The sequence below is a fragment of the Schistocerca americana genome, chromosome 6 (genome assembly GCF_021461395.2).
Source record: "Schistocerca americana isolate TAMUIC-IGC-003095 chromosome 6, iqSchAmer2.1, whole genome shotgun sequence".
Lineage (NCBI taxonomy): Eukaryota > Metazoa > Arthropoda > Insecta > Orthoptera > Acrididae > Schistocerca > Schistocerca americana.
In genome coordinates this window covers 195,713,349-195,728,870 of record NC_060124.1, presented here as the reverse complement: position 1 = coordinate 195,728,870, position 15,522 = coordinate 195,713,349, and the positions used below count along the sequence as shown (strand labels likewise).

The 15,522-nt window shown below is 37.7% G+C and overlaps 1 protein-coding gene across 1 annotated transcript in view; it reads right to left on the bottom strand.

Moving 5' to 3' along the window:
• Positions 1-15,522, bottom strand: part of LOC124619750 (lymphoid-specific helicase-like) — a 161,727-nt gene that overhangs the window by 102,681 nt on the left and 43,524 nt on the right. Inside the window, exons 5-6 of the mRNA XM_047146329.1 lie at positions 12,429-12,648; positions 7,115-7,294 (exon numbers count right to left, since the gene is read on the bottom strand). Of these exons, the coding sequence (XP_047002285.1) occupies positions 7,115-7,294; positions 12,429-12,648 (400 nt within the window). The remainder of the gene's footprint in view (positions 1-7,114; positions 7,295-12,428; positions 12,649-15,522) is intronic.

Genomic DNA, 15,522 nt, shown 5'->3' with positions numbered 1-15,522 from the left:
CACAGCCACTTTCTAACCTTGTGCATACTTAAAATGTTCAAGACGGGGCCCAAATCTCAACAGTGTTAACATCATGACAAAACATAATTCACAAGAACACACCCACCTTCATCGTTATTGTCAGGACGACTTGAAAACACTGTCAACTTACATTTCTTTACAGGTCTAATGATGTCACTGTCAACAGAAACAACCTCACAACAATAAGAAAACTCATTCACAGTCATCTGGGTCTTCATTCTCACTAGGAACATCTGAATAATCATGGTTAAAAACCTCCATAAGCATTTCAGACCCGTTCATTTTCTTCCGTTTTCTTGGTGGCCACTTGAAAACCAGTAGGAACTTCCAGATGGAAATAGTAACTATTTGAAAGATAAAAATACGATCGAAACTCTAAATTAGCAAAATGTACAAGAAGCAATCAAGTTTGATACATTGGCTACTGGTGTAAACATCTAAATAGATCCAGTAGTTAAAATACATCAAAGAAAATGGCACCTACAGACAGCATGTAGAAAACGCAACTTATCTCAAGATCTGTCCTTAACAGATGGCGAGCAAAACACAAGTGAACTTGAGATCTGTCCACAATGTGTTAATTTAAAAGGAATGCATCATTCTCACTGAACACTGGAGTAACTTATGTGCTCTTTACTAGTACTTCCTACTCTTTGTATGGGAAAGTATGTTCCACTCTGGACATTCCATTCTCAGTATTCTTTCATAAGAACTAAAAAGTGTGTGAGATAAGCCCTGGAAATAACTTGGGGCACAAAGCTTTTATAGTGTACTGATCCATGTCTCTGTCTAGCGAGTTGTGCACCTATCTCATGCTACCTTACCGCCAAACAATGGTTCATGTGGAGCCGTCACAGATTTAGTAAAGTCATTCTATATTTATAAAACAAATAAACTTATTTTGACCACACATATATTTTCTTTCTTACCCTTCATAAAGAGGACGTAACGAAAATGCGTGGACATAGGTTACCAGGTCAGGTCAAAGTTCCATCAACTTTGGGAGCAACTGAGACATAGAAAGGCTGAAGTGACTACACTTGCAACAATAAATTCCACACCTTAAATACATACATTTTTCTCTCTCGTCTGTTCTGTATGTAATACAAACACCTAATTTCTTATTCAAACTACTGTTCACAAAACATTATTCACAGAGTAATTTCATGATTTCTAACAACAAAGGAATAATTAGTTCCAACTTACAGAACATGTAGAGTTGAAATTTTCAAAGAGCAAATAGCTAGTAGTTTATAAAATAATCTACCTCAGTCAAATGCCCTTATGCTCTTTGTACCAGTAAACATCTTAATTTTCACTAAAATTCCCTGTTTCAAAAATATGTGGGAACCTAAATAAAGACAGTATTAAAGAAAAACACTTGGGTAATAACCCACGAAAGATGAGGAGTCCTCATATGGTTTACCCAATACACATTCCACCACACAAATGATCTAAGCCTGAAGTGACACATGAAAGCAAGAAAATCGAGGTTTCTTGTGTAACTTAAAATTTCATAGTCCAACATAAAACTTCCCTTCACATGCCACTGAACATCATATAATCACTGCTTGACTATCCAGCTTTTTCATACCACTGGTAAAGGAGGTACTGTCAAACGTCGCAAAATTTTTGTTGACTGCAACACATTTGATGAAAATTTCTTTCCAGGAAGAGAGCCGGAAGAAATCACTTGGGAGTAAGTCTGGTTAACAGGATGGATATGGAACCAATTAAAAGCCCAATTCATGCACTTTTTGCCATTGTTGTCACTGGTGTGAGGGATGATGCATTGTCCTGGCGAAAAAGCACTTTTTTGAGTGCCAACCTGGGTCTTTTTTCAGGCACTGCAAGTTTCAAATGATCCAACAACGAAGCATAGTAGTATCCAGTTATGGTTCTGCGTTTTTTTAAGTATCCTATGAGGATTATTGTTTGGGAATTCCAAAAAGAGTGGTCACCAACTTACCAGCTGACAAAATGTCTTTTACCTTATTCAGTGCACTTTTACCAGCCTTTGTCTACTGACTGCCTTGATGACTCTGGTGTGAGGATCCAGGTTTCATCCAAGTTGCAAATTGATGCAAAATGTCTCGCACTTTGCGATTAAACATCACCACACACACCATTCTGAAACGTTGTACTGGGCACACATTCGGTTAACTGTGAGGAATCTCAGCACATAGCATCTTCGTAGCCAATTCTCTGTGCAGGATATTATACACATGCTCAGCTGAGATGCATAGTCTCAGAAATATCACAAATTTTTGACAGTCTTGCGTTATTATATCAGGCATTTGTTAACTGGACAGCAAGAAACCACTTCATCTTTGGCACTTGTCCACCACATTTAAATTCATTAACTCAAAACTAAATGGTTTTCAACGATGGTGCGGAGTCCACACGAACTTCATCCAGTTCTGTTTTGATTCATGCAGAAATCCAAAACATCAAATGAAAATGTTTAATAATGGCAAGAAACACGACTTTCTACATTTTCAATTGCAGTTAACGCACTGACCAATTCAGACTGTTGTCAACAATGAACTGTAAGCTGTACATTGTTGAAATTCTTTATATGATTCCTGCAATAATCAGGCTTACCACCAGGAAGGCACAACAAACACTCCATTCTTTCATTGAATTTACCAGACAGATGGAACCACCCTTGCTTAAGACACAAAGCGACAAAACCATGCAATTTGATACCCAATGTTCTTAGGGGCCACTGCAGCTTTTTTAAAAAAAACAACAACAGAATGATGATGAGAATACACAAAATATCACAAACTCACAGGGGGAATGATTTGTATTTATGGAATTTTTTCACAATCTCAAAGGCATTCAGAAAGCCATGTTTCTCCTATGACCAAAATATTGGCAACAGTAACACTAGCCAAGATTTGGGATTCTGCAACTCTCTCACTGTGAGCCCAGCTGAGTCTGCTCAGTGGTCCAGCTTCTCCCAACACTGTGCTGATCTGAGAAGATCTTTGAGTGAGATGCTACATGCCAAAGGCTGTACAGGCAGGAAACTTCAGATGATGTGTCTGCAACCGAATGCAACTACTCCTAAGGGGAAATATTGCAGCATACTTCTATAAGCAGGATTCTATCACTAGTGTTTATTTTCAACTTTTTATTTTTCTTCTAAATCAATTACTTTACTACTTAATGAAATAAGTACATTACACAGCCCTAATACAGTGGAATAAAGCTGAATTTTAGATAAATGTGTTTAACATAAGTTGTTATGTTTATAAATGCATACACATTTCAATTTTAGAGTATGTAATATACATGGAACTTTGGTTCATGATACAGTCAAACATACGGAGTTACGCACACTAAAATCGGTTAAACTCTAATGTTGGCAGCAGTTGGCCAATTTTTATGCACACACATCTTTCATCAAACACTGAATTAACTTTAGTGGCTTGTCTGTGCAGTCAACAATATTGGTTGTGGGATAGCATTTTATAAAGTGTCTTGTGAATACTTCGCCTGAATAAACAGGTCATTGTGCCAGGTGCTACAGTGCTACACCGTGCATCCATCAGCTCAAGATGCAAGTAAGAATGGTATGATAAATAAATCGAATCAGTCTTCAGTCATGTTAAGTCTTGGAATCTCTTTGAGAACTACACTGAAACCCCGCATTTACACTTTTAAAAGGAATTAAAACAATGGTGTAAAACGCGGGAAAATGTAAAATGTGTGAAATAACTTTTTAAGTGGTAATAATACAGGGTGATTCAAGAAGAATACCACAACTTTAGGAATTTAAAACTCTGCAACGACAAAAGGCAGAGCTAAGCACTATCTGTCGGCGAATTAAGGGAGCTATAAAGTTTCATTTAGTTGTACATTTGTTCGCTTGAGGCGCTGTTGACTAGGCGTCAGCGTCAGTTGATGCTAAGATGGCGACCGCTCAACAGAAAGCTTTTTGTGTTACTGAGTACGGCAGAAGTGAATCGACGACACTTGTTCAGCGTGCATTTCGAACGAAGTATGGTGTTAAACCTCCTGATAGGTGGTGTATTAAACATTGGTATAAACAGTTTACAGAGAATGGGTGTTTGTGCAAAGGGAAAAGTTCTGGACGGCCGAGAATGAGTGATGAAAATGTAGCACGCATCCAGCAAGCATTTGTTCGCAGCCCAGGAAAATCGACTCGCAGAGCTAGCAGGGAGCTGCAAATTCCACAATCAACTGTATGGAGAGTCCTACGAAAAAGGTTAGTTACGAAACCTTATCGTCTGAAATTGGTTCAAGCACTGTCTGCAGCTGATAAGATTAAAAGAATCGATTTCTGTGATTTTATCCTTGCTCAAATGGAAACAGATGAATCTTTCGTTTCAAAGATTGTGTTTAGTGATGAAGCAACTTTCCACACTAACGGGAAAGTCAACCGTCACAATGTCTGTATATGGGGCAATGAGAATCTGCGGGAAACAACTCAGTATGAACGTGACTCGCCTAAGGTGAGCGTTTTCTGTGCCATTTCAGCCAATAAAGTTTTTGGTCCCTTTTTCTTCGAAGGTGCTACTGTAACTGGACTACAGTATCTGGAGATGTTAGAGAATTGGCTGTTCCCTCAGCTCGAACAAGAAGCACAACAATTCATATTTCAGCAGGATGGAGCGCCACCACATTGGCACTTATCTGTCCGTAACTACCTGAACGTCAACTACCCGAGGCGATGGATCGGCCGCCAGGCAGCCCGTGACTGATCTTACCCCCTGCGATTATTTTCTTATGGGGGTATGTTAAGGATATAGTGTTTCGGCCACCTCTCCCAGCCACCATTGATGATTTGAAACGAGAAATAACAGCAGCTATCCAAACTGTTACGCCTGATATGCTACAGAGAGAGTGGAACGAGTTGGAGTATCGGGTTGATATTGCTCGAGTGTCTGGAGGGGGCCATATTGAACATCTCTGAACTTGCTTTTGAGTGAAAAAAAACCTTTTTAAATACTCTTTGCAATGATGTATAACAGAAGGTTATATTATGTTTCTTTCATTAAATACATATTTTTAAAGTTGTGATATTCTTTTTGAACCACCCTGTATTATGAGAAGGAAAGTTGCTACTCACCATATAGTGGAGACGCTGAGTCGCAGATAGGCACAGCAAAGAGACTCTCACAAAGCTTTCGGCCATTAAGGCCTTCCTCAACACTACACACACACACACACACACACACACACACACACACACACAACTGCAGTCTCAGGCAACTGAAACCACACTGCGAGCAGCAGCACCAGTGCATGATGGGATTGGCGTCTGGGTGGGGGTAAGGAGGAGGCTGGGGTGGGGAGGGGGAGGGATAGTATGGTGGGGGTGGCAGGCAGTGAAGTGCTGCAGGTTAGACAGAGGGCAGGGGAGAGGTGGGGAGGGAAGTAGTGGGAAAGAAGAGAAGTAAAAAGACGTGAGTGTGATGGTGGAATGATGGCTGTGTGGTGCTGGAATGGGAACGGGGAAGGGGCTGGATGGGTGAGGACATGACTAATGAAGGTTGAGGCCAGGAGGGTTACGGGAAAGTAGGATGTATTGCAGGGAAAGTTCCGCCTGTGCATTTCAGAAAAGCTGGTGTTGGTGGGAAGGATTGGTATGGTGCAGGCTGTGAAACAGTCATTGAAATGAAGGCTATCATGTTTGGTAGCGTGTTCAGCAACAGGGTGGTCCACTTTTTTCTTGGCCCAGTTTGTCAGTGGCCATTCATTCAGACGTGAATGCAGCATGACCATTGACAAACTGTGACCAAGAAACAAGCAGACAACCTTGTTGCTGAACACACTGCCAAACATGATATGCTTCATTTCAATGACTGCTTCACAGCCTGTGCCATCTGGATCCTTCCCACCAACAACAGATTTTCTGAATTGTGCAGGTGGGAACTTTCCCTGCAATACATCCTACTTTCCCATAACCCGCCTGGCCTCAACCTTCATTACTCATTGTCCTCACCCATCCAGCCCATTCCCTGTTCCTATTCCAGCACAACACAGCCGTCATTGCACCACCACACCCAGTCTTTTTATTTCTCTCCTTTTCCACTACTTCCTCCCCCTCCCTCCATCTGACTTGTGTTATTTCTCTGTTGATGTAGGCCTTATTAGGTGAAAGCTTTGTGTGAGTCTTTTTGTTGTGCCTATCTGCAACTCAGCATCTCTGCTATATTGTGAGTAGCAACTTTTGCTTCTCATAATATCGTCATTCCATCCTGGATTTTCCATTCTTTTATTTTTAAACGGTAAAAATTATATATAGGAACCCCATTACATTTTCGTAGTTTATCTATGATACGTACATATAGGAATCAAAATACTCATTACAGACTCGCTCATATCCAATAAAGGTTATCTTAATTTTGTAGTATGTTTACCTGCTGATTTAATTGGAATTGGTAACTGTCTGGCAAGTAGAAACATTTGACTTAGTTTTATTCATAATAATTGATGTTTTTCAAAATTCTGCAGTTGTCTCATTCATTATTTAAGTAAAGAAACACTACACCAGCAATTAGCAAAATCCTTTCCGAGAATTTATTCTTATTGTCTAGCGCAAACACTGACACACACACACACACACACACACACACACTGTTTACATGTGAAACATCTCCAGAAGTACTCCATGTGAAGTAGAAGTTGGCTGGGACAGGAGATAAACCATGGACAGCACTAACTTTTACTACTCCAAATCTATTGAACAGAGCACCCTGTTGTCAAGAAACTTAGCCACAATTAACACTACAAAGGACAAAGCCACACCAGCGTCATTTTATGTCAATTACATCAGTTTTTTCTCCACGAACATAGTTTCCTAAAGGGTAAACTGCGGAAAATTGTGATTACATTAATGCAAAACGAGGTGTGAATTAACATTGTGAACACAAGAAATTTGATAGGAGTGCCAGAAAATGCTGTAAACAGCAGGAAAATATTAACTCCGGGAGTGTGAAAGCAGGATGATACTATAATGATGAAGTATCCCAATTACTGAAACCAATAAGCCACTGTTAAGCATTTTCTTTATATATATTCTTGCTGTCATAAAAAAATTGAGTAGTACGAATAATACCTTCAACCATTCCAGTCCATCAATCTGATAACTGCGCAGCACACCACCTTCAAAGAGCACTGGTTGTTTTTGAGAAACAGTTTTCACATTATTTTCCTCATTTTTACAGGCATCTTCTGGAGATTTGTTAGGCTCTTTGTTAACTTCACAATTTCTTTTTTTGCTTGCATTCTGTATTGCCTGTTAAACAAATACTTCCAATTAATGTTTTCATATATAATGGTGATAACATTAATCTTTTTCCTCTATTTCTCAGCAGAAATTCTATTAGTAGAAAGTATTATAGCTGGACTTCAGATATATAACACAAGTATTTGTAAACATCAAAGAACATTCTGTTTAGTGACATTGTTGCAACTGTGAGAATTAAGACTTATCAAGTACAAACCATTGCCAGGGCTGGCAGACAAGTACATACAGCACAGTAACTATCTTTTTCAGCCTATTCTGTCTGAAGATTACTTTAAATCAAATAATGCTTCGCGGAAACACTCACAGAACATTCATCTTTGAGAGTTATCATTGGCCAAGAATTAAGCTCTCCCCATAGCACAGAAACATTCTAAGGAAGACATACTGCCAGTCAAGAAACCAGTCTTACTTTAGGGAATTGGATATACTGAGGACTTAAAAGTAGATTTTCTTGAGAATTTTTGAGAGTTGTATCAAGTGCTTTAATATACTGATATCATTACTGTTGTTCTTTGGGGCCCACAATGCAAAATATGTCTTTTAATGACATGATTATTTATGAATAATAGCCAAACATTGCTTCCAAATTTACATAAAGCCTACCACAACAGACTGTATTATCAATGCACACTTATGTCATCCAAAAGCCCACAAACTCGCATTCTTCTACACAATGCTGAACAGATTAATAAACTTCCCACTAGATGATGAAGCAATCCAGAGAGAAATAAAAATCTTGGAATACATAGCCCAGCAAAATGATTATGACCCCAAAATTGTAACACAATTATACCACAATAAAACACAACATGAAGGGTACAAATATATATAACACTAAGCATACAAACAACGAAAAAGAAGAAAACAAAATACATAACCATGACCTGTCTAGGAAGCATCTCGAACAAAATTAACAAACTGTTCAACAAAATTGACATCGCATTTGTATTTGAAAACACACACAGCCTCAAACACAAACTTCAGAAAGGCAGCTCAAAAAATTCCCATACTCAACAATCTCAGCATTTACAAAATTTCGTGCAACACATGTCACAAATTCTACATATGGAAAACTGGTAGAAACTTCAAAATTAGATATAAAGAGCATACCAGAGAAATTGAAAACAATCCATCTACATTTTTTCAACATTTACGAGCAGAGAAAAACTATGTAAAACCCATAAACGAAGCACTAGAAATACTCCATATTACACAAAAGGGAATACTGATGAACATCCTTGAGGAAAGAGAGATACATTCACATACATACAACAACCCAACAAATTTACTGAACGAACAAACCAAAAGTAAATATAAAAATGTAAATATAAAACTTTATTGACATTATAAATCGGGGAAATGGGTAAAATAATAATATCTGTGATAATATCCATAGTAACAGCGATAACATGAGCAGTGTAAAACAGATACAGAACACCAACATAAATCATAGACAATAAAAATCATTACAAAAAATTAAAAAAGTAAAATAAAACTGAAACTAACCTTAGGCAAAAACATAATTAGAAACAAACCTGTTTGAAAAAGTAAAACTGAGGGTTGTGGAAGTCACAATTTATTCATTTCCAAGTCCAATAATGAAAATTCGTATTTTCATCACAAAATTATATGTGGCTGACTGTGGCCATTTTACTATGTTTTGGTAAATATTTAAAAACAAATTTGCAGCATATAATTCAGTTTCTTTTTCTGATACAGATTTAAATAATACTGAAAGTCACAGTTACTTAACAAAAGTACACACAAAATTGGTATTTGATTGTGTTACCGACATTTCTTAGACATGTACAAGGTTTCTGACACTGCTGGCCATAAATCCCTATTGAGCAAACTAGCAGCACTAGGTATAAGAGGAACAACAATGAGGGGTTTCACATATCATTTATTTATAACGGTAACTATGTAAACGTTTAACATTGCTGACCCACCATCATCAAACTGTCAGAAAAGTAGCACATATGGAAAACAAGTAACATCCAATATACATCTCCACTCTACACCTGTGAGAAAGTAGTAATTCCAAAACAGACAGGACATGACAGCAGCGACAGTACATGTAAGGTAAAACACCTAATGATATATTATAAATTTTCAGATCATAGTTACAAAACCAGGGGAGGCGGTGGCAGTCTTGCACTGATACTTTTGTAAATCCATATCTTTGCCATTTTTTGTTCAATCTCATTGAAATTTTGCACACTTATGTATAGAGATTTAATATGATTTTTTTAAAAATTCAGAATTTTTAATAATCTAATGCAGTGAGATAATTTTGAATTTTTTATTGCATTATTATTTAAAGTTACACTTTTTCATAATTTCGAGGCAAATCTGGCAAATTTTTTTAATGGTAAAATAATTTACACTAATAGCTGTACAATTAAGTGCAGTAACTTTTTGGTAAATTAATGTTATTATTTTCTGTGATATTTTGGATTTGAACATTTTTTACAAGCAAACTTTTCAATATATTATCAACCACAAAACTGTGTATAATATCTCGATTAAAATTTTGTTCCACTTAAATATTGCTTCAAAGTAAAAGAATAGGTGTGCCAAATTTCATTGCAATCCTTCCAGTAGTTTCTGATATATGTGTTCCTGAAAGCAGAAAAGTTTGGATGAAATGTAAAAATATCTATCATACCTTAGCTAAAACTGCCCATATCCATTTCTTCCTCATCATCCTCTACAGCTTTTTAGCTTCTCTGTTCCTTTGCCTAGCAATTTTTTTGTATGTTATGGACTGAAGTCTCCGCCTTCACGATTGTTTGCTTATCGATGATCTACACTATCTGTTCAGTAAAGACTCCAGGTGTAAAGCCCAACTTGCTGAGAATGTGAAGTCTTGCCACATTCCCATCATTAAACACTGCTGCAGCTTCCAAAGCAGAAATCCTCACCACCAAATAGGAAACAAACAGTTTTTGGACATATTTTCCTAATAAGAGCATTGAAACTTTCATTTGCGTTCTGTGTTTTCCCATGCAGACATTTTTCTAGCAGTTCTGGTGAAGCTAGTGCTCTAAAAGTTGGTTTAATGGCCATTGAAACTTCATAAGGAAGGTTATTTTTATGAGTATAAGCTTCCCCACTTTCCTTACTTTTCAAAAATTTGCACTATTCATTAGAACAGAGGCCATACTGAGGTGTAGTGTGTCAACAAGTAATGAAACCAAATGGCCCATACTGCTTTCCTCTTACTGTCCAAGCTTGTGAGGTTACTTCTAATTGCAGCATCATAATAGACTTGTAGGCTGTCAATCCTCTTCTTTGTTAGTCTGTTTTTACCTCCCAGTGGCTTCCCATCCTCTAGTAGCTTGCCTTTGTTGTCTGCAACAAGTCTTCGGAGTCGTCCACCCATCCTCTTCTGAACATGGCCTAAGTACTCCAGTTTCCCAATAGTGCAATCTTTTCCATAGGGCTGACTTTCAACTACATTCTTGAAAGCACTAGAGTCTCCACTCCTCAATACTGTACGTATCTTACTCCATACTTTTGCAAAGATCTATGGAAAATGAATTTCATACCTGCAGCTTCCATCCCACCACTGGAGCCTGCATAATTTCTGCTACTAACAGCTTTATGGGATTCTTGCCATTCTGTTTCTTTACCTGCATCAATATATTTCTTGTGCAAGGAACATGCAGAACAATATTTAGACATCACCTCTAAGTCTAATACTTTTCCAGTGTCGACACTAATGATTGTTGAAACTCCATGCAGTGAAGTATGCCCCCTCTTCATCCAGGAACTGTCACAGGAAACTGCTATATTGTTGCTATTAGTTGCTTCACAATTGTCATGAATTGCCCCCAGGACTGTCATTTTCAAGCTCTCTTCACTCACTTCTGCAACTGCATTTAGGAGAGCAGTATTCATTGCAGAAAATTTTAGGGGAGGACCAGGCATGTTCATAATACCACATAAAAGGTTTCCACCATCTCTTCCAATCCCTATACATCTTAGTCCATAAGCAAATCTCATATTGGCTTCATAGATTCTATTACTGACCTTTGGTGTCTTGAATGGTCTGTCAGCATCACAGTTTTGACACAAAATGTGCAATGTGCAAACCAAACCGCCTTTCTTTCCATCATCAACCAAATCCACATTTCCTCCACAAACAGAGCACTTGCAGGCTTTTCTAAGTGCTTCTGCCACTATTCCCAGATCCACAATTCTGAAACCTGTATTTCTGTCACGATTTGTTTCTTCTGACACAATCCCTGTCCCAAGTTTTATTTTAGATGCACTTGGAGACAAGCTAATGTTTGCATCTGCAGGCCCGACCCTAACCTCAATGTCAGTTTTTCGCTTTATATTGGAAATATGGGACATATTTTTTAAATACTTTACCAGGCCTAGGCATTGTAAAAAGGGATCAAAAGATTCAACCTTGCACAAAGAATGGCACAATAAATCAAGCGTCACTCGAATTCCACTGAATAGCGCAGAACTTGTTTACAACACTCCACAGCCTTCTATACCACACTGATTGAACCAGAAAATGGCTCCACAGCCTTCTTTACAACACTGCTGTTATGTATACAAAAAATTACAGCCTTCTAAAGCTATATTTTCTAGGTTCACAGGCCAAATTCTGCAATAAAATTTTTCCTCCATTTGGTACATTGAAAAGCGGGCTTGGCGCATTACACTTATTAGGGTTTTAATTTATTTTTTTTAGTTCGAATTTCAAGGAACAAATTTGGGATAATAATCTCGATTATATTTACTATCGTATCAAATAAGCAAATAAAAATAATTTGTAAATTTTTCATTATTTCTGCCACCGTCTCCCCTTAAGACCATCTCTTATCTATGTATTTACAGAACACCTGACAATGGCAATTTGCCGAAATGGGCTCATTGTGAATGAGATAAAATATAAACAACTTACATAGCACTGTATCTGGCTATTATTCATAAATAATACTGATATCAGTTCTGAACTTCATGTACCATAAATATAAAAAATTACAAAAATTCATCTACCATGTGGTATCCTTGTAAGTCAAAAGTGCTCTCTCCTGATACTGTGTCATTACACTGAACTGAAAGGGATTGAAATTAATTAAGAAAAATGGTTAATACTTACATCTTTATCAATTACTGTAGAAATATCGTAATTGTCATTATATGGATATTTTCTCTTATTTGAAACTGGCTTTTTGATGTTTTGCACAGCAGGAGTCTCACCCTTTGGAAGCACATTACATTCATTTCTGTCGCGTAAAGCTCTATTAGAAAGCGGTGCTAGTTTTGAACTCTGAGTTGATTGTGGACCAGCTGTGTCAATTTTCTTTTTTCTTTCCTTTCTGAAATAATTAGACATACAAACACATAAGAAAACCAAGTTTGAATATTTCTTAGGGAATGCAGACTACTTCAACAATCTCTTAAGTTAATTTTATATAAGATAACTCACATAACTGTGCCCTCTAGCAACCATTCCACCTCCACAGCAGTCCACCCCACTGGCATGTAACACACTAAGTTTGATATTTTTTGTACAATTTTTGCAGTCAAGGTGGCTGTGACATGCAAAAATTCCACTGCCATAGTACATAATGGCCACCAAAAGCACAAAAAGTGATTATGGTTACATGACTGGTGGCACTCATCACTCCTGAACTCAGGAATCCCCGGTTCATCGAATGTGCGCCAATCAAAATGCATAGCTTGCCTGAGGTGACTGCCATTTGGCACAATTCAAAGAGCAAATCTAAGAGCTGATTTCACATACATCACTGACTGGAGATCAATTTTGAACTTAGTTCAGAAATTTAACCCTGTTCAAAATCCATTATATTGTGTAACACACTTGGAAACATCATTAAAATCAACTACAGACAATTACTGCACTTTGACCATGCATAGGTGATACACAGAATTTATCATTGAAGATATCATTTTCCAAAGATGGAGGAACGTAAGAAGAAAAAGGTGCAATTTTCAAACTTTTCTTCACCTGAAAAATTTCTGGAATTCATATTGGGTCATCAAAACAACAATATGATGCAAAAAAAAAAAGAAAGTATGAGCAACAGAGAAAATGCATGAAAGGAAGTTGCTGTTTACGTAATGCAAAGAACAGAGACAAATCGTGACTGGGAAAGTCAGAAAATGACAATATTAGGAAAAGGACCATAAAGGCATCCGTTCATGACAAGGTATAATTTTAAGATGCACTTTACAATTTTTTTAATTTCATCTTTATATGTAATCACACATGCTGCGTGAAGTTGGGCAAAACCAGAGAAAAGTTACCAACATTGAAACATGTAAGACTGAGGGTTGTGGAAGTCACAATTTATTCATTTCCAAGTCCAATAATGAAAATTCGTATTTTCATCACAAAATTATGTGGCTGACTGCGGTCATTTTACTATGTTTTGGTAAATATTTAAAAACAAATTTGCAGCATATAATTCAGTTTCTTTTTCTGATACAGATTTAAATAATACTGAAAGTCACAGTTACTTAACAAAAGTACACACAAAATTGGTATTTGATTGTGTTACCGACATTTCTTAGACATGTACAAGGTTTCTGACACTGCTGGCCATAAATCCCTATTGAGCAAACTAGCAGCACTAGGTATAAGAGGAACAACAATGAGGGGTTTCAGTTTTACTTGGGAAACAGGCGGCAAAAGATAGACATTCTTCATGTCTGCCGACAATCAGTTTTAGTAAAACAACTATCAGACAAGAAACACAAACATAGGTACATTCCTCAGGACAGTGTATTGGGTCCAATTCTGTTCTTATATATATATATATATATATATATATATATATATATATATATATATATAATGGAAGGAAACATTCCACGTGGGAAAAATTATATATAAAAACAAAGATGAGGTGACTTACCGAACAAAAGCGCTGGCAGGTCGATAGACCTGCCAGCGCTATATATATATATATATATATATATATATATATATATATATATATATATGACTTCCCAGACACCGTAAGACATAGATGAAGTTTTCTTTGCCAATAATGGCAACATGATAGTCACTGATATAACATCAGAACTATTACAGAAAGCAAATGAAACCCTCAAGGACGTTTACAGTTGGGCAGCATGTAATAAATAAACACTGACCATAAAACATGGAGTGAACATTCTGAAATACTGGCAAAAACAGTGTCATCAGCATACTATACTATTATGGTGTTATAAGACAAGTGTCTCGTGCAGTTGTTAGATTGGTTACTGCTGCTAACGACAACCGATGAAAATCGTTCAACATGACAGAAGTGCAATCATTCCGCAAATTGCTGCAGATTTCAATGATAGGCCATCAACAAGTGTCAGCATGCGAACCATTCAACGGAACATCATCGACAAGGGCTGCTGGAGCCGAAGGCCCACTCAAGTATCCTTTATGACTGCATGATACAAAGGTTTACAAGTCATCTGGGTCCATCAACACCAACTTTGGACGGTTGATTACTGGAAACATGTTGCCTGGTCTGATTAGTCTCGTTTCAAATTGTATCGAGCGGATGTACATGTATGGGTATGGAGACAACCTCAAGAATCCATGGACCCTGCATGTCAGGCAGCAGGGGACTGTTCAAGCTGGTGGAGGCTCTGTAATGGTGTGGGGTATGTGCAGCTGTTGTGATACCTGGGACCCCTGATATGTCTAGATACGACTGACAGATGACACGTATGTAAGCATCCTGTCTGATCACCTCCATCCATTCATGTCCTTTGTGCATGCCGAAGGACTTGGGCAATTCCAGCAAGACAATGTGACACCCCCAAATGTTCAGAATTTCTACAGGAAGCTACAGGAACACTCTTCTGAGTTTAAACACTACTGATGGCCACAAAACTCCCCAGACATGAGTGTTATTGAGCATATCTGGGATGCCTTGCAACATGCTGTTCAGAAGAGATCTCCAGCCCCTCATATTCTTACAGATTTATGCACAGCCCTGCAGGATTCATGGTGCCAACTCCCTCCAGCCCTACTTCAGACATTAGTCAAATCCATGTCATGTCGTGCTGCAGCACTTCTGCGTGATCACAGGGGGCCTACACAATATTAGGCAGTGTACCAGTTTCTTTGGCTCTTCAGTGTATTAGCCTACATACATTCAGTTCTTAGCTATGGGATTCTTTTCTGGGGATCAAATGCACGAAACGGCATAATTTTTTTACTC